This window comes from Grammomys surdaster, unplaced genomic scaffold (genome assembly GCF_004785775.1).
Source record: "Grammomys surdaster isolate TR1022 unplaced genomic scaffold, NIH_TR_1.0 64, whole genome shotgun sequence".
NCBI classification, from domain to species: Eukaryota; Metazoa; Chordata; class Mammalia; order Rodentia; family Muridae; genus Grammomys; species Grammomys surdaster.
The window spans coordinates 2,364,898-2,383,531 of NW_021604566.1; the positions used below are offsets into that span (position 1 = coordinate 2,364,898).

Consider the following 18,634-nt stretch of genomic DNA (forward strand, 5'->3'; position numbering starts at 1 on the left):
AGAGAGAGAGAGAGAGAGAGAGAGAGAGAGAGAGAGAAGAAAATTATTACTACCATGGAAAAGTACCTTAGCTGTAACACTTCCAGGGAGACTGAAGGTGAAGGTGCAGGACTGACATTTTATGTAAAAAGACAGCCTGTTCTTAAGTAGAAAAGTTAAATTATATTGATGCAATCACTTAACATTTTCTCCTAGGACTTTGTGCCCTATTTTAGTAACAAAAAGATCAGCTGTTCCCAACTATGCCCTTAAAATCAGCTTTCAAAAGAAATAAAAGGGATTTCTAAAAGACTGGAGGTGGGGGAAGGAAAAGCTTGCCCTTATAAGGCTCTGATAACCTCATTTGGAAAGTAATTTCATGTGTTAGAGAGGTAATTCTCTCCTTGTCTGTGTGACAGACTCACAAGAACCTAACAGATCTATCCAGCAACTTGACCACGCTACAATCCCACCGAGTACTGTGGCAATCTAGGAGCGCTCATGACACGCACACTGCAAGTCCTGGGTGCACTTTTTCCTCGTCTCATAATCTTGAAACCTTAACAAAATCATCCAGTTCTCTCACTCTGGGACCTTGCACAGCGAGGACTTTCGAGCCTCCCTTTATTGAAATGTGCTCTTGAACTTACTGGCTATAGACTCCCAGCTTGAGATGAGTAAATAGGCAGGGACTGTGGTTGTTGGACTGTGTTGAACAAGGACCACTGATTGGCAGCTCTCCACACAGGAGGAAGAAGCACACAGGTTGCAAGGAAGGTGATGATGGGTTTCACAGAAACAGAATTACTCAAAATCCCGTGCCCTGCAACATTTTAAGAGATTCCGTGTTTTCACATGATACAAAAATGTCCCCTGGTTTTAAAAGCAATGATGACGGATCTAGCCTTATAAGACCTTAATTGGCCCTATATGTGATTCTAGAATTGGGGAGCAATCTGCATACAATTTCTCAAGACTCTTTACCATAGGAGCAGATTGTATTTGTAGCTGGAGAAAAGGAAGTGGATTTCAAATATAAATATAGAGAGAGGAAAGGCAAAGAATCCATGTTGGTTGCAGCTTGGGTCTGTCCTATTTGACTTTGGTTTCACAGTTGGCATTTGGTAATTGGCTGAGATTCATCTACTTGCTCCCAGAATAGGTTACAACCTGGATACACATCAAGTTTCAGTGCACACTATATGCGGAAATGCTTGAGGAAATTTGAAATTATGTATGAGGTAGCATTTTCATGCTAGGTTGGTATAGTCTCCGCACAAATCTGTGCAGACATTCTGATTTAATTGTGTTTTGTTTTTCCTACATTAAATCATGAGTCCATGGAACATAGGTTGATCAAAACAAAACAAGAACACTTTCATTCTATCACGTGCCTCTTTTTACTCCAAGATAGAATGCTGTTCACAAGGCAGCTAGCTCACTTTCAGAAAGCTCTCACTGTTTCCACCGCATGCATTGAAATGTCGCTATTGTACTGTTACTTCCGGTGTCCTGCTTCTATACGCCATCCGCAGCATGCTATGCCTGATCCCTGATTTATGTTGAAATCTAGGTAGTGCGGTTCTGCTCTGATCTCTTGTTCTCTGTTATTCCAGACACTTTTCTGGGAGTGCGGAACAACAGGGTTTCCATTTCCAAACCCCAGTTTCACTCTGTACCTCCTTGATGCCCTGTAGACTCACCCCTGCCTGCTTCTACCCATTGCTTCCACAAGCATTTCTGCCCCACACCACAGTGTGATGGGACCAGAGCCAGCATCATCAGTCACTGAATCTGCCAACATCAAGCCCTGGCTGAGGCTAAAGCAGCCTTATAAATAATAAGTCAAGGACATGTTTGTTTCACTGAATTCTAAACATTTTTTTCCTTTTGTTATTAACTTTATCCTGCTCCAGTGTCTGGTTTCCCAAAAGCTTTGAAGTTTAACTACTGTTTATCTTGTTGGAACAGTGTCACTGTAAGGAACATTATTGAAATTAAATCTGTGATCTGTATTCCAGTGTGGATGCTGGTGTCATGTGGAACTTGGTCATTGCAACCTCAGCAAGACTGTGGTTGTTGTTAGTTTGTAGGGAAAGAGAGTAGGAAGAGAATGGGGAGAAGGAGGGAGAGGGAAAGAAAGGAACAGACAGACAGACAAACAGACAGAGGAAGGGGATGAGAATAAAGGGATGAACTTAAAGCTTGTCATAATACAAATAATTACAGTGAGAAAGGTTTTAATAGTTTATATGAATAAGTTTATTTTTTCATTTTTATTTTATGTATACATGTTCTCTGTCTGAACGCATGTGTACCACATGTCTGCCTGATGCCCACAGAGGGCATGGGAAAATCCTGGAGCTGGAGTTAAAGACAGTTGTGAGCCACCTTATGGGTTATGGAACCAAACCTTGCTCCTCTGCAAGAGTAGCTAGCAAGAACTCTTAACCAATAATAAGCTGCTTTCCAATATGAATTTTCTCCTTCCCTCTCTCCCTCCCTCCCTCCCTGGCCCCTTCTCTCAATATACTTGAGAAGAGGGTCCAAAGAAACTAAAATAAGCATCTAAATGAAAGCAAGAATTTTTTCTTTCTTTTTTATTTTTTTTATTTTCCTTTTAGTCAAGATGAGTTTTTTGTTTGTTTGTTTTTATTGGCTATTTTATTTAGTTACATTTCAAATGGTGTCCCCCTTCCAGGTCTCCCCTCCACAAACCCCCATCCCATCACCCCTTTGTCAGTAATAGGGTGCTCACCCACCCACCCACTCCCGCACCTCACTGCTCTAGCGTCCCCGTATACTGTGGCATCAAGCCTCTACAGGACCAAGGGCCTCCCCTCCCAATGATGCAAGATAAGGCCATCCTCTGCTACATATGTAGCTGGAGCCATGGACCCATCCACGTATACTCTTCGGTTGGTGATTTAGTTTTATCTTTCTTAAACAAACAAAACAACTGAAAGTTACCCTGAGATTTTCTGCAGGATGTGTTTTTCATCTCAGTGAAACTAAAATCTTCTTTGAAGTCTTTAGAGAGAAACTGGAAATTAATCCGTGATGAAGGCCTCATGGTGATGGATAAAGCCAAGGGTCTCTTCCTGCCTGAGGATGAAAACCTTCGGGAGAAGGGCGACTGGAGCCAGTTCACACTGTGGCAGCAAGGTGAGCTCTTGGCTTCTAGATTATCTTTGTCATGCACCAACCAAATGATAAGTGAGTAGTCTACTGACAGCTGCCTGTGACATATTATATGCCCTCACTTGCATCTGTTCCTTTGTATACATATGTGTATAAGGATAAAAACATAACTGTTTTCAATTAAAGAGTGTGGTATTCACTGTACCCTACAGTGTTTGAATAACTGGAGAGCCCACCATGTCTGTCACTGTGTCAGAAGGGAGTATCTCTGAACTGTATTCACTGCTGTAAAGTACAGGTGACCCTGGGGGGCAAAATGCATGGGTGGGAGCCACCGCAGAGGATAAAGTTGGTGGTGGTAGTGTTTTATGTTATAACTGTTTTCTATTTCCACATTCATACGTATCTTCTTGTTCTTTCCATTGATATTCAGTTATTCTGGGAAACATTTTGGTTGAAAGGCCTTAGTATATTTGTTACATTCTTTATTATTCTAAGTATTTAAGGTTGATGGACATGTGACTTCAGATGCTGAATCTATATTGTATGTGATTTTTTTACTTGAGTTTTAAAAGAGACTGAATTTTTGTCTTGATTTCCATTTTGAATCAAAATAATTGTGTGTATGTGTGTGTATGTTTCTGTGTCTGAAGAGAGAGAGTGTGTGTCTGTGTGTTTTGCAGGATTTAAATGCAGAACTTCACACATATTAGGCAAATGGTGAAATACCAAGTTCTATCTCTTGTATTCCTTTTTGAATAATCAACTTTTTTCCTTTTTATTATATTTTATTATTTAAAACAAATTTTAAATTTAAAGTATTTGGTGCTTTTCCCCCTCACTACCCACCACTCAGCTTTAATTTCTTTCTCAAAAACCACCCAGCCAACTTTAAGTTCTTTCTCAAAAACTAAACAAAACCACAAACCAACAAAACCTTCCAAATCGAGAGAACAAAATAAAATAACACCCCTCTTTCAGCAACAACAAACTGTGACCACATAAAATGACATACACACTCACCACCACCACCACCAACAACAGCAGCAGCAACAATAAACGCTGTGGAGTCTATTATGGGTTGGTCAGCTACTGAACGTGAGCCCTGCCCTGGACTGGTTGATATACCCAGTGTCATTTTATTGGAAAAAAATGAGTTTCCCTCTCACCACTGGTATAAATAACAGTTCACTTGTTAACCTTTGCCCTAGTGGCTAGGTTTTCATAATTTCATTCATTCATTCCATTTTTTAAAATACAATGAATAATAATAAGATAAAACAGAAACAATCACATCAAAGTTGAATGAGGCAAACCAACAGGGGTTAAAAAAAAAAAAAGAGAGTCCAAGAGAAAGCACAAGAATCAGAAACTCAACTCATAACACTAAATTATGGAAACCATAATATAAACACAGAGGACCTGGTGCAGTCCTATGTTAGACCCATACATGCTGCTTCTGAAAGGTCACGCGCAGCTTGGATGGATCACAACAGGCCAAGATGGTTCTACGAGGGGAGGTTTATTAAGAGAGTGGGGGGTGGGGGAGAGAGAGAAAAGAGTAGAGGATAGAGGCCGGCCATGACCACGTGGAGAGAGGGGGAAGAGAAGGGGGGAGGGGAGACAACCTGCAGGTGCTCAGGGTTGAGGAGCAAGAGAGAGGAGGGGCCAAGCAGCCCCTTTTATAGTGGGCAGGGTTACCTGCCTATTGCCAAGTAACTGTGGGGTGGAGCATACCTGGCTGTTGCCAGGTGACTCTGGAGGTGGAGTTTAACAGATTACTAACAGCTTCTGTATATGAGAGCTCACATAAGTTTTGCTTATATTAATTTAGAGGGCCTTGTTTGCTTGGTGTTCACCATCCATTCTGCCTCTTACATTCTCTCTGCTTCCTCTTCCATGGGGTTCCCTGAGTTCTGAGAAAAGGGATTTGATAGAGACATCCCATTTAGTGCTGAGTGTTCCAAGATTTCTCACTCTGCAGGGTCTGTCTGTGGTGCTCTGTATTTGTTCCTATCTGGTGCAGAATGAAGCTGATCAGATGATGGCTGAACAAGGCACTGATCTTCCAGTGTAGCAGAGTATCATTAAGAATCATTTTATTGCTACTTTTTTTCTCTTTAGGCCAGTATTACTTGGATTCTACCCTAGGTTCCTGGGCTATCTAGCCTCAGGTTCTTGGTCACCTGAGAAGTATCAAATGTGGATTTAATCTTGTGAAGTGGGCCTTGTGTCAAGTCAGTTATTGGTTGGTTACTCCCATATCATTGCACTAGTGTATCTTGCAAGCAGTACATCGTTGCAGATAAAAGGTTCATGGTTGATGTGGTGTATACATTTTTTATTAATTATTCCATTTGTTTACATCTCAAATGATATCCCACTTCCGTGTTACCCCCTCTACCAACCCCCTACCCATGATATCCCACTTCCTGATTACCCCTCCTCATCCCATATCCACCCTCCACCCTCCCCTTTGCCTATATGAGGATGCTCCCCCACCCACCCACACTCTCCTGCCCCACCACTCCAGCAGCCCCCTACACTGGGTCATCAAACCTTCCCAGGACCAAGGGCCTCCCCTCCCATTGTTGTCAGGCAAGGCTGTCCTCTGCTACATATGTATCTGGAGTCATGGACCCCTCCAGGTACACTCCTTGGTTGGTGGTCTAGACTCTGGAGAACTGGGTGGTCAGGTTAGCCTATGTTGTTCTTCCAATGGGGTTGCAGTCCCCCTCCGCTGCTCCAGCCCTTCCGCCAGCTCCCGCACCAGGTTCCCTGAGCTCAATCTGATGGTTGGCTCCAAGCATCCACATCTGCATTGATCAGTTGCTGTCCAGGCCTCCCAAGGAACCACCACACTAGGTTCCTGTCAGTGAATTTTATAGGTATTGTTTCAGGAATGGGGTCTTGCTGTCAGTTTATGGAGAACAATCTACAGTCTTGGTAACAGCCTGGGCTGTGGGGTCCTTTTGGCCAGTAACTCCATTAGATGTAACCTAATTCCAGTTATAGGAAGCTTCATTTGATGACAAGAGTTGGCCAATTGGGACTCCATCTCTCAATTATTTGTATATATTTTAGGAGGCTTCTACTATATTAGATTTCCATACTATCCCCCAAATGCCCTTGAATATTAGCTCTTGCTCCATGTATTCCTTCCCATAAACCTCTGTTGACCCTTCCATCCACCCTCCCCCAGTTCATCCATATGTATTTATTCTGTTTCTTTTTCCTAACCAGATCTATCTGTTCCCTCTTGACCCTTACTCTAAACCTACCCTCTATGGGTCTGTGGATTGTAACTTGGCAATCACTGACTTAACACTGGGTATGCACTTATCATCCAATAATCAAATAATAACATTTTGTCTTTGTTGGTCTGGGATACCTCACTCAGGATATATTTATTTGTTTCTTAGTTTGCTTTGTTTTGTTTTTGTTTGTTTGTTTGTTTTGTTCCATCAATTTACCTGTACATTTCATGAGATCATTTTTTAACAGCTGAGTAATTCTCCACTGTGTTAATGTACTATATTTTCTTTATACATTCTTTAGTTGTGGGACATGTAGGTTGTTTCTGATTTCTGGCTGTTATGAATGGATCAGTAATGAACATGTTCGAGCAAGTATCTCTGAGGTAGGATGCTTTATGTATGTGCAGATGAGTAGTAAAGCTGGGTCTTGAGGTATATTGATTCCCATCTTCCTGTGGAACTGCCACACTGATTCCGTAGTGGCTGTTGAGTCTAAACTCCCATCAGCAATGTATGAGTGTTCGCCTTACTTCACTTCCTCTCCAGCAAGAGCTGTCACTTCTTTCGTTGATTGTAGCCATTCTGACAGGAGTTAGATGGAATCTCAAAGTAGTTTTGATTTGCATTTCCCTGGTAGCTAAGGAAGCTGAACATTTCTTTAAGTGTTTCTCAGCCACTTGAGATTTCTCTGTTTAGAATTCTCTATTTATATACGAACCCCATTTTATAATTAGGTTGTTTTCTTGATACTAATTGCCTGAGTTCTTTATGTATTCTCCATATTAGCCCTCTACCAGATGTGTAGTTGTTTAAAATCTTTCCCCATTCTACAGGCCACCACTTTGTCCAAATGATGATATGGTTCAGCAGTTAAAAGCTAGACTCAAAGCCAAAAATATAAGAATAATCAACTTTTTTAGCACTGAAGAATGATAGAACTAACAAATATCATATATTTTCTTCAGCAATAAGTTTATAAATAATTATCTACAGAACTAGGGGCCTGAGTCAGTGTTAGAGCTCTAGCCTGGATTGTACAAGACCCTTTGTTGCCTGCCAGAACTCTAGCAAATTACTATTTGACTATTGTTAACTATGTGTCTTGCTCACAAATTAAACAATGATTGTCAACCATGCTAAAGTATAAAGAAGCCGTACCACACATCTTTATTCTAGAGCCTAAGGGAAATGGTGCTAGTGATCCTCCATCACTTCAGGATGACTGAAGCTTTAAGTCCTTCTCTGCAATCTGCTTGTGGCCCAGGATGTAATGTGATTGGAAATTGTACTTTAGTGCATAGGGCTGGGAAATAACAAGCTCAGTTTACACTGTTGTGCTGAGCAGCCTCTATCATTGATCAGAGTTGTCGTGGAGAATGAAGTTTCTCTTCTCTGTAGTCTTGAATATAAAGAAGAATATGCCCAGGTCTCTAGCTCCATGAATCTACCTGATAAAATCACATGCAAATAATGCATTATTCTTTTGTATCAGTGTTGCCTAGTAAATCTCTTGCCAGAGCTATTTTCCCAAAGAAGCCAAGTTTGCTGCTTGTTGAGAATTAACTTTGGTGACAAATAATAAAAACACAAACAAATCAACTATGTTACCAAAGTTGGGCGTTCCTTATTCAATTTCAGACTCAACTGAATTCTTCCTGCCTTGTAACCTGATGTAACAAAATGAGGAAGTGTTTTTTGAAGCATAGGATTTGGAAATCATGGTCCTCCTTTACAGTCCTGAATGTGTTCTCTCTTGTTCTCTCATGTGGGCATGCCCTGAATCTCCTTGAAAAGAGTATGAAAATGGTTGTGTTGAGTATGGAATAGTTTCCACTGTCAGTGAATGCTGGGAAGAAGAGTATTGAATATATGTCAGTGATTCTTCAGTATTGCTGTGTAATGGGAACTCATTAGTAAAGGGCAACCAAGAAGCAGTCTTGAGATCTGGATTAGTCAGGGTTCTCTAGAATGAAAAAAAATATAGAATGTATGTGTATACATACTATATATATATGAAAGAGAGAGAGAGAGAGAAAGAGAGAGAGAGAGAGAGAGAGAGGAAAGGAGGGAGAGTGAGTAAGGGAGGGAGGGAGGGAGGGAGGGAGGGAGGGACGGACGGAAGGAGAATTTATTAGAATGATTTACAGGCTGTAATCCAGCTACTCCAACAACGGCTGCCTATGAAAAGAAGATCCAAGAATGCAAAAGTTGTTCAGTCTATGAGGCCAGATGTCTCAGCTGGTCTTCAGTATAAGCTGGAATCCTGAAGAAGTGAACTCTAATGCCAGTGAAGAAATGGACTTGCTAATGAAGGCAAGAGCAAGAAAGTAAAGAGAGAAACTGCCTCCTTCCAAGTCCTTTAAATAGGCTTCCAGCAGAAGTGTGGCCCAGATTAGAGGGGTGTCTTCCCACTTCAAAACATTATGGATTAAAGATGTGACTCCCCACCTCGAAGATCCAGATTAGAAGTGGATCCTTCCCACTTCAAGTGATTTAATTAAGGAAAAATTCCCTCACAGGTGTGCCCATCACAAGGCCTATCTAAAAGCCTAGACATCAGATCCATGACAGCTGTGCTATAATTACCAGCTCTCTGCTCTCCCATTTACTATGGTACACCTCTGTGTGTCGGTTTGTCCTGTGTATTATAAGACCTGAGTGGCTTCCTTCCTGGGTACAGTAAACATCATACATCACTCTAAGTATCTGACCATCGTGAGCACTACAGGAATTTTGTGTTTAATGGGCCCTTCCAAACAAATGTGGATACTTAAAACAATGGATTCTAAACTATGGAAGTTGAACTATTACTGCACAACCTTCTCCTGAGAGAGAAACTCTGTACCTTCTGACTTAACAAGGTTTACAAGCTGTATCCCTGATACTTGAGACCAGAAATAGTTCAAGTTTCCGAGTTTTTCTGACATGGGAATAAAGGTACAGCCTTTGCCAGTTGAGTGTTTATGATCAAAGCATGATCTAGACCTGAGGTCATTTAAACACTATCCCCAGAAAGCTCATTTAGTTTCAGGTTGTGGATATGTAGATTTGGGATCCTTGCTTTTTATGTACCTACAGGTTAAAACCCAGACCTCACCAGGGGAAATCCTGGTGACAGGATCGATTTGGTCTTCTTGGCACAACTGACCAATCGGTACACAAGCTCAGGCCTTACCAAAGGGCCAAAGGAAACCCAGCTGCTCTGGCGGCTTTTCAAGCTACCAGACTTCACCCAGCTTTAGCTTGAGCAGCATAGGCCATAGCTGAAAGTCTCATGTCAGACCTTCCAAAACCTTGTTCATAGATGCCCTGGAAAACCAGGGCTAAAAAGTCGATTATGATGGCTTATACATTTGTATGCTATTCTTTCAAGCTAGCATAAATTGTTTGGCTCATTGGGGCACAGTATTACTAACTACAGAGAGCACATGGCAATGTACCTGATTAAGAATCAAATAGTTCATCTGCAAAGAGTTAATAGAACTGTAGAAGCTGTTTCCTAAGTTTAGAGGTCCTCTTGACTGAGGCAGACATCATGGTGCTGTATCTCTTAGAACTCATTTTGTTCTCAGCATAAGATTATCTTGGTGTACATGAACATTAAAGTCCAACTCAACTTTAGATGTAATTTCTTTTATAGGAATTTTGAATGGGAAAACAAGAATTTCTTTCTTTAAAAAACAAAACAAAACAAAATCCTATTGTTTTCCTCCTCCATGAAAGCTAGTGATACTGTATACATTCTGAGCACATCTTCCCAAGAAGAATGTGGAAAAATTTTGCATGGTCCAAGATGCTGAAGATGAAGCCCCAGAATCTGTTCTTGGTACAATTACTCAAAAAATATTTTTTTGCTTAAAGATACTGATGTTCATCATTTAAATATCATTTTAGCAACATGTAAAGTTTCTTAATACATTGAAAAATACACTAAATTCTAACACAAGATGTTTTGCTATCTCTTAGAAATGCATCTCAGGTTAGGGATAGAATATAAAGTGTTCTCCTTTCTTAGATTCTATATTAATTTCCAGTGTGTACTATAACAAATTAACAGAAACTAGTTACTTGAGGCATGGCTCAGAAGTCTTCAGTGAGTATCACTGCTGTCATTATCCTTCAACAAGCTTCAGATTCTAGTATCTGACTATGACTTTTGTGTCCCTTGTCCATCTCTAAAACCAGCAATGGCTAATCAGTCTTCTTATAATCTGAATTATAGACTCTTCTCTCTCATTTTATACATATAAGGGCCCTATAGTGACAACATTGGCCTCTAACTGTCTTTATCTTGGCCTTCACATTCTGATAGCAAAGGTGATCATACAACTACATGTGGCTCAAATGGGATGAGATAGTTTTACTCAATTTAGTTGTGTGTGTGTGTGTGTGTGTGTGTGTGTGTGTGTTTCAGTAGGGGCTCATTATGTGATCAGGTTAATCTTAAAGACTCCTAGGCTCAAGTAATCCTCCTAGTTAACTTCCATTGTAGCTGAGACCACAGATGCACCATGACAACTGTGATTTGCTTCTCTCAATAGTTTCATCATGTTTTGTTCTAGGAAGGAAAAATGAGAATGCCTGTAAAGGAGCTCCTAAGACCTGTACTTTACTAGAGAAGTTTTCTGAGACAACAGGATGCAGAAGAGGACAGGTATCAAGAGTGTTTTCAGAGATGGGAAGAAGACAGTTTGTTGTCAGGAAAGAGGCAGAACTGACCTTTACAAAAATCACAATTATTTCCCATAGCACAATGGATGTCTCTTTTCTCATTCACGTTTTAATGAAACATAATTTCATGTGGTTAATGTCAAAATTTGAAGGTCAAAAATCTTGAGTATTATGTCACATTGTGGGAAACAAGAGTGCTTGTTTTTTGTCTCCTTCACAAAGAAAATAGGATGTGAATATAAGTCCCAAGGGTTACAAAGACTCTCATATGAATTGATACTGATTCTGCTGCTTCTCCATACCTTGTTAAATGGATAATTGGGTGTCATACTTTCTATACAGATCAAATATTCCATCATGCACCCTGGAACTCATGTGTGGCCACACACAGGACCCACAAACTGCAGGCTTCGAATGCATCTAGGGTTGGTGATTCCCAAGGAAGGCTGCAAGATCCGCTGTGCCAATGAGACCAGGTATGTTTCCTTTGTCATTTTCTGTTTTACCCGTCACTCAACAACAGATGTTCCTTCAGAAAGTCTGTGGTTGATGGGATCATGTCCCTAGCTGCAGTATACAGGAATGAAGACATTTGCATCCAGACTTTAGTGTGACCTTCTTTGTGCTTCCTGGGTATAGAGATGTCAGTCACAGTTGGGGCAGGTTTGCCATTTATCCCCAGAGCACTCATCTGCCTGCCCAGCTGCCTTGTTTCATCATGGTGGACAACCTTGCATTCAGGGTCAATTCACTTATCTTAAGTTCCCCACATTCCGCATGGTACTTAAGGTTCCACAGCATGAGTTATGCATATATATATAGCAAGTCTTCCTCCTTGAAGACATCACCCAGTGGACATTTGCATTTTACCCTAGAGGCAACAGCATGGTTCTGTGGGTGATAACCACTTACAGAACCATTTCTGTCACTATATGACTTTGACTAGTCACTTAATCTCCTTAACTCAGCTACCTGCAGGAATAATACTGACTCTTCAGGGCTGTATAATGGTAAAATGAACAATCCTAAGAAGCACTTGATTCTTCTCCTGACATCAGCAAGGCCATGGTAACTGTTAGGACTCACATCATACTTTCTCCTCTTCTAATCACAGCAGCTCATTCACCCTCTTATGAACAAGGCACACTTGCTCAAAGTACACTGAACAATCCTCACAAGCCCTGGCCTTTTTCGAGGAGTTAAATAGATAGTTGTTTTATCTATTCAAAGCATACTAATTACTAGGATCCAATTTCAGTTCCCAACAATAAGACCTGCCATTTGCCATCTTAAGCCATGTGCTCAGTGGTGTGGGTCTTGATGGTTCTTCTGGCCAGCTATCATTGGTGTTAATGCCTCTTAGCCTGTGGATCATGCTGAAATGGAAGCTCCTAGAGATGAGAAATCAGGAAGTTATCTTCTTCTACAGCCCTTATTGTCTATGATAGGGGACAGAATGGAGGAAGAGACAAATGTTATGGGATACACAATGGTGGACCACATGGTACTCTCCTCTTCCAGACATACAAAATCAGGAAGATCGTATGAGAGCTGGTGCTACATGAGCCCAATGGGAGCACAGGTCAAAGGTGACAAGTGGGTCACTTGTCCCTAAGGTTTGGGAATCTTGGGTAGTGTTTTGTTTTGTTTTTCCAGTTTGCTTGCTTATCTGTTTCTATACAAGAGTGTTATGGGTATTGAAAGCTGAGAGGAAAACATTCTGAAACATCTATGAAAATAAAAATGTTAAATCAGAGAAACACTTTGTGGTTCAGCAGCCAAGAGTAGAGAGCACGGGAGGAGGAATGTAGGGGAGTGAGTGTGACCAAGGCCAGTTCATAAGAAGGAAGCTTCTGACACCAAACTTATTGGCACGGTTCATAGTCGGGGATTATTTTCTGAAGGGAAGAGATGAAAGCACCATTAGTAACTGAGACAGTGAAAGGTTCCAAAGTGAAGAAGAGTAATATCTGGGTGCTGGAAAGAAATGTAGAATAAAGAAACAGGAGATATGAGAGAGTGGGCTCAGGGGAATCCTCAAAGTGTGATCATCGAAGAAATCCAACATGGCTCTAAACATTCAGTCTTCAGCAGGAAGATGCTGGTGCCTGAACACATTGACAACTGGAAATGTATGAGGCAAGTTAATGGGAAGGAAAAATGAATTTAGTGTTCATACCTATTTTATTTACATTGCTATTGGAACAGAGGTGAATTATCAAAGAGCTGGCTAGAACTGGCATAAATAAAATTGAATATGGAGACAGAGATTTGAGAGTCAAGCTTGGCAGTAGCTGTGAGAGGCAACTTGACCAATATCTGAGTTATGACAGAAAGGAAAAGAAGCCATGAAGATGTCTTGCAAAACCTTTGGAAATTTAGTATGGGGCTTTAGGGTCCCCCATGCCATGGGGAGGGGGTGTTATGGGAAGCAGAGATGGATGGCAGCACAAGGAAGTGACTAGAATCTTCCAGTTCTCCTTCCTGAATACCAAATAGTCTTTTAGAACTTGTCTGGTGGCTTTCAACCATTTCCATGCATGTTTTGTCTCTTACGTCCTCTTTTCTCCTTCCCTCTTTTCTCTCCCTCCCTTTTTCCCTCCTTCCTTCTTCTTGTCTATTCAGCTTATAGTTACTTGTAACCAGATTACTCAATTAAGTACCCCTTTAGGCATAGGCAGGAAAGTGTGGAGCTGACCCTTGACTTCAAAGGCCTGAGGAGGAAGAAGAAAGCTCAGCCTGAAGGATGGCCATGGCAGGCATACAGACAGGCTGACAGGCAGGCAGGCAGGGAGTGGTTGGGTGGACAGAGCCAGAAGTGTATCCACAAAGTCTCTGAGAACTCAGAACATTAGGTGACTGACTTATTTAGGATTTTATCCCTGTGAAGAGACACCGTGATCATAGCAACTCATATAATGAAAAACATTTCATTTGGTCTGGCTTATAGTCTCAGAGGTTCAGTCAATTATCATCATTGTGGGAAGAATGGTTCTGGAAGAGCTGAGAGTTCTACATCTTGACCCAAAGGCATCCAGGAGGCGGGGGTCTCTTCCACTCTGGGAAGAACTTGAGCATTGGGAGACCTCAAAGCTGCCTACACAGTGGCATACTTCCTTGAACAAGGCCACACCTATTCCAACAAGGTCACACCTCCTAATGGTGCCACTTTCCTTGGGCCAAGCATATTCAAACCACCACAGTTGTCTTACCTGGAATTTCCCATTTGGGTGTTCCGTTGCACCAGATTCTCCAGTCTGTCATGGCCACACTTGAAGATGCAAGCCACGACTATCCCCTCCATGAGTCTTAAACCACCCCTAGATTAATGGTTCTCACCAAATAGAGGTCACACAGCTTACATAGAGGACTCTCAATAGGATATTAACTTGCAGACTATCAGTTTCTGCTGAGCTAAAATATACTCTAGTTCATGTGTCACTAAAGAGCTACTAACAACAGTAATTTGCAGGTGGTCTATTTTATAAATTCACAGTCATTTTAAAAAAGTACTCACTGCCCATTTGCCTACTACAAGGCACTGAGTTGATTCTGAAGAGAGCTGGGAGCATGGAGAACCTTGTTTCTCACTTTGGCTGCCTGTCAGCAGTCCTTCTCCATCCCTGCTGTCAGGGGTGCCCTAGTCTGAGGTGCATTCTCATCCTTAATCCGTCAGTCGGTGGTACTCTGAATGGATTTAATGTTTCATTGACAGAATAGTGCTTTTCATAAGAGAAATGGGTTGATTTAGCTAAGTTCTATGGACTGCTTAAAGTACATATACCAGGGAAACTGAATAGCCTACAGTCTGTAAGGATTTAGAATACAAAGGCTTTCAAACAAAATCTGGAAGCTTCATTCTGTGATCCGTTGTACAAGGACCGTGTGTCAAAACAAGCACGCCAGGAAAGAAGTCAGACTTCCTTGTGCTGAATGGCAGGCAGTGATTTTTCAGGACCTGATGCCTGGCCTGCTGAAAGACTAGGTTACCCACAGCAGTTTGTTTTCTGTAATTCTCAGATCTTGATAATCAGATTTCTCCTTCTCTAGAACCATGGGATCCCTGCCAGGGTGTGAGTCCTTTAAATACTCCATCACTACAACACAAAGCACAATATTTTTTTTCTCTGACAGCGAGCTTGCAAGATATGTAGCCTCTACACTTTAAAATACCATTTCACATTTACAAATGCCTTCTGATTAAAAGATGAGATTGTGTGCCCCTTGGAAATAATTTATGAGACACAGAGAAATACGACGTAACGGATTGTCTTTGATCCTGTTACTCAGAGGTATTATCCAGATGCTTCTTGGTGCTGCCACTAGTCTGTTATTAATGCCAGTGGCACAGCCAGTTCTAAGCACATTAGGTACAACATCATTCTTAACAGTAATCCCAGGTAATCAGGTTCATTAAAATCCATGTGTTACAAATCAGAAGACTAAACTGTAAAAACACACTGCCTATTTGTATTAGTTTCTTTGGGAATTTATAAATGGCCACATGCTAGATGATGTAAGACAACTGAAGTTCATTCTGTGAGATCCAGGCGTTTGCAGGGCTGGCTCCTTTGGGAGCCTCAAGGAGACCATTTGTCCCTCTCTTCTCATTCTGGGGCTGCTTTTTAGCCTTGGTGTTCCTTGGCTGGTAGATACTTAACTCCAAGCTCTGCTTCTACCTTCACCTGCTACCTGTATCTTCTTGTTTATTCTTTGATACTGACTCTGTTGGATTTAGGGACCTTTAAAAGCACAAACTTGATATCTGCTTAGATCCCTATTTCAGAATAACTTTCCAACAGATGTGGGTTTTTATAATTATATTAACAGGTAGTCAAAAGTAGGCTTAATCCTAGGTATTGGGGATTGAACTATATTCCTAGGCCCAACCTCACAGTCTTGATGAGACACATGGTGGGGCACTTCTTCCTGTGCCACTGGCAAGCATTAAGCACTGGCAAAGCACTGTTAAAATCTGTTAAAGTTACTGTCAATATTAATGATACGTTCATTAAGTTTTTACGTAAGTAAGATGGTGGGGATGGATCATGTGACTTCCTACGTGGCGTTTATTGGACAGTTGTCCTGCTGCGGCTGTCTTCAGCAAAAGGTCTGTCAAATAACCAGCAAGGAGTACCTTTACCAATACCATCTGACTGTAACACCATTTAGATACCTTCAAAAAGCTAAGTGCAGACACATCTCATTAACTCAGCCCCTAAAAGCTAAACTTTGTACTAGACTTTGCTATCTCAAGCTAAGAGATAGCTTGAGGGGATCCCTGCAACCCTATGCTTTCAGATCACTAAGGGGAGCTCTTCCCTGGCTGTGTATCAGCAAGACAACACTGACTAATGCTCAGAGGGAAGGATGTGATTGGTCCAAACCTAAGCAAGGCTCTTTGGGTAATAAAGCTAACTGGAAAACACTCCTCTGTGTTTCACCTGGTATTGTAACATCAAGTCCATTAAAAAAGTAACCTTTCCTTTCCTACACTTAGTAATGTATGCTGAGCTAGTAACACTACTAGAAACAACAGAAGACAGCAGACACAGGGCAGTAGCAGTGATTCCTGGGGAAAAGCCAGGTCAGGGAAGGTCAAGCTAGCCAAATCTCAGGCCTCTAAAGCTGCTGAAGTTAGCCAGGGCAGCAAACTTTCATGGCTGAAGTAGAGTAGTAGAGAGACAGCAAGAGAGGACGGAGAGCTGACAGTGAGGAGGGACCAGATGCTTCAAGGAGCTAGGGCAGAGAACCTGTAGGCCTTTGTCACCAGAGAACTAAGTATGTAAAGCCAAGGGTCTCAGATCCAGGATATGACAATGGCAATGTTAAGGGCTAAAGAACCTGCTTTCTAGGCCTGGGCAGAGCTGTAACACTAGCTACTGTCAAGGCCTGAAGAATGGAGATAGACTAGAACAGCCTAGAGGCTGCAACAGCAGCTGCAAGCAAGCAAGGGCTCAGGAATCTTGGGTTCCTAGACCTACCTAAAGCCCCAGCAGGCCCAGGGCAAGGAGTCCTGATCCCAGAGGCCCTCAGCATAAGGAGGTAGCACCGCTTCTTGCTCCCTCTTGCTTACTGCTGCTTCTCACCACTGCCAGCCATAGAGGGAAATGAGCCATCAAAGGCCAGCACTTGGATAACTCCTTTGTCACATTTTATATCTGGATAGACAGCCAGACCCTCAGCCAGTTGATTGGCAATGCTGCTATGTATAGCCACATCAATTACTTTTCAAGAAAATGCCCAACAGACTTGCTTTCAGGTAATCAAATAGAGGTATTTTCTCAGGTAACCTATGGAGTCCTCATAGCTGTCCTGCAGACCAGCATCACTGCCTGAAACCTGAAACAGCACTGGCAAGTAGTCAGGAAAGCACACACTGGCATTAGTGTCCAATGAGAGGTGAACAGGCATGTAGCCATTCACTTTGTTAATATATTGCTGTACAAAAAAACAGTATGTCTTATAAAGTGTGTTTCTGAATCTGCCAAGTCTCTAAGGTTATGTAGACATCATGCCAAAAGAAATAAATTAAGAAAAAAATTTTTTAATCTGCCACAAGTTCATAGTAGTTTTTGATTTTGCTTTGTTTTTAGTGGGTATCTGAGAAGGTGTATTAAGTCTTATGATTTTCACATTAAAAAGCTGTGAATTTTAAATCATTTGCAACAAGATATTTTCACCCACTTTCTTTTCTCCATTTTGATTTTCTCCCACCAGAATCATAGATCTGTCCTGCAAAGTTAGTCTCTGTTCCATTTGCATTGCAGTGAGACTTCATTCAGATAGCCACCAGAGCCTTCCCCTCTGGGGCCATGCAAGAACACTTTTAACCACTAGGAGGTTTTTTTTTTCCTGAGCTTTGCTTGCTGTTAAATAATAGCATTTTTCTTCTAAGCAACATGACGAGTTAAAGGCACCAGTATAGTGTGCGTCACCCTGTTGGGTCAGCACAGGCTATATCTACAGTTCTTCCTACACTCGGCTAAATAGAATGCACACATACGTGTAGCTCCCCACCACAGGAAATTGCAGAACCTGTGGAGAAAATGGATTGTGTAAGTGTTTGATTGTTGAAAGAATTGTTGAGAAGTTGGAAATCATTTTCCTGTAGTAGTAAATGGTGTGGAAGCTGCTGGGGTCAGCCTGCAGAAGCTTCACAAACCCGTCTTTCTAATAGGATTTGAGAAGAGACTGTGTGGGAGATGCATCCGAGTCTTTAGATTTTAGAATTATGTGATTTCATAAAAACAGGTTACAAACACTGAACTAGCGTGACCTGAGTTCAAATCCTTGCTTTTTCTTAGTTGGTGTGATGGCTTGACACCCTCGTTGTCTTAGTCACTGTTATGCTACTGTGAAAGACACCATGACCAAGGCAGCTCTTATGAGAGAAATGTATTTAATTGGGGTTTTGTTTACAGATTTAGAGTTAGTTCATTATCACCACGGTGAAGAATATGACAGCTGCAGGCAGGCACTGGAGCAGTAGCTGAGAGCTACATCCTGATTTGCAGGTCAGGAAGGGGGGAGGGAAGGAGGGAGAAAAGAGAGAGAGAGAGAGAGAGAGAGAGAGAGAGAGAGAG

The 18,634-nt window shown here is 41.6% G+C and overlaps 1 protein-coding gene across 7 annotated transcripts in view; it reads left to right on the top strand.

Moving 5' to 3' along the window:
* The window catches only part of Asph (aspartate beta-hydroxylase), a 200,737-nt gene that overhangs the window by 172,247 nt on the left and 9,856 nt on the right, over nucleotides 1-18,634 (top strand). For all 7 annotated transcript variants that reach the window (XM_028768474.1, XM_028768525.1, XM_028768492.1 and 4 more), the window contains 3 exons: nucleotides 3,009-3,144; nucleotides 10,940-11,031; nucleotides 11,391-11,524. In XM_028768474.1, the coding sequence (XP_028624307.1) occupies nucleotides 3,009-3,144; nucleotides 10,940-11,031; nucleotides 11,391-11,524 (362 nt within the window). The remainder of the gene's footprint in view (nucleotides 1-3,008; nucleotides 3,145-10,939; nucleotides 11,032-11,390; nucleotides 11,525-18,634) is intronic.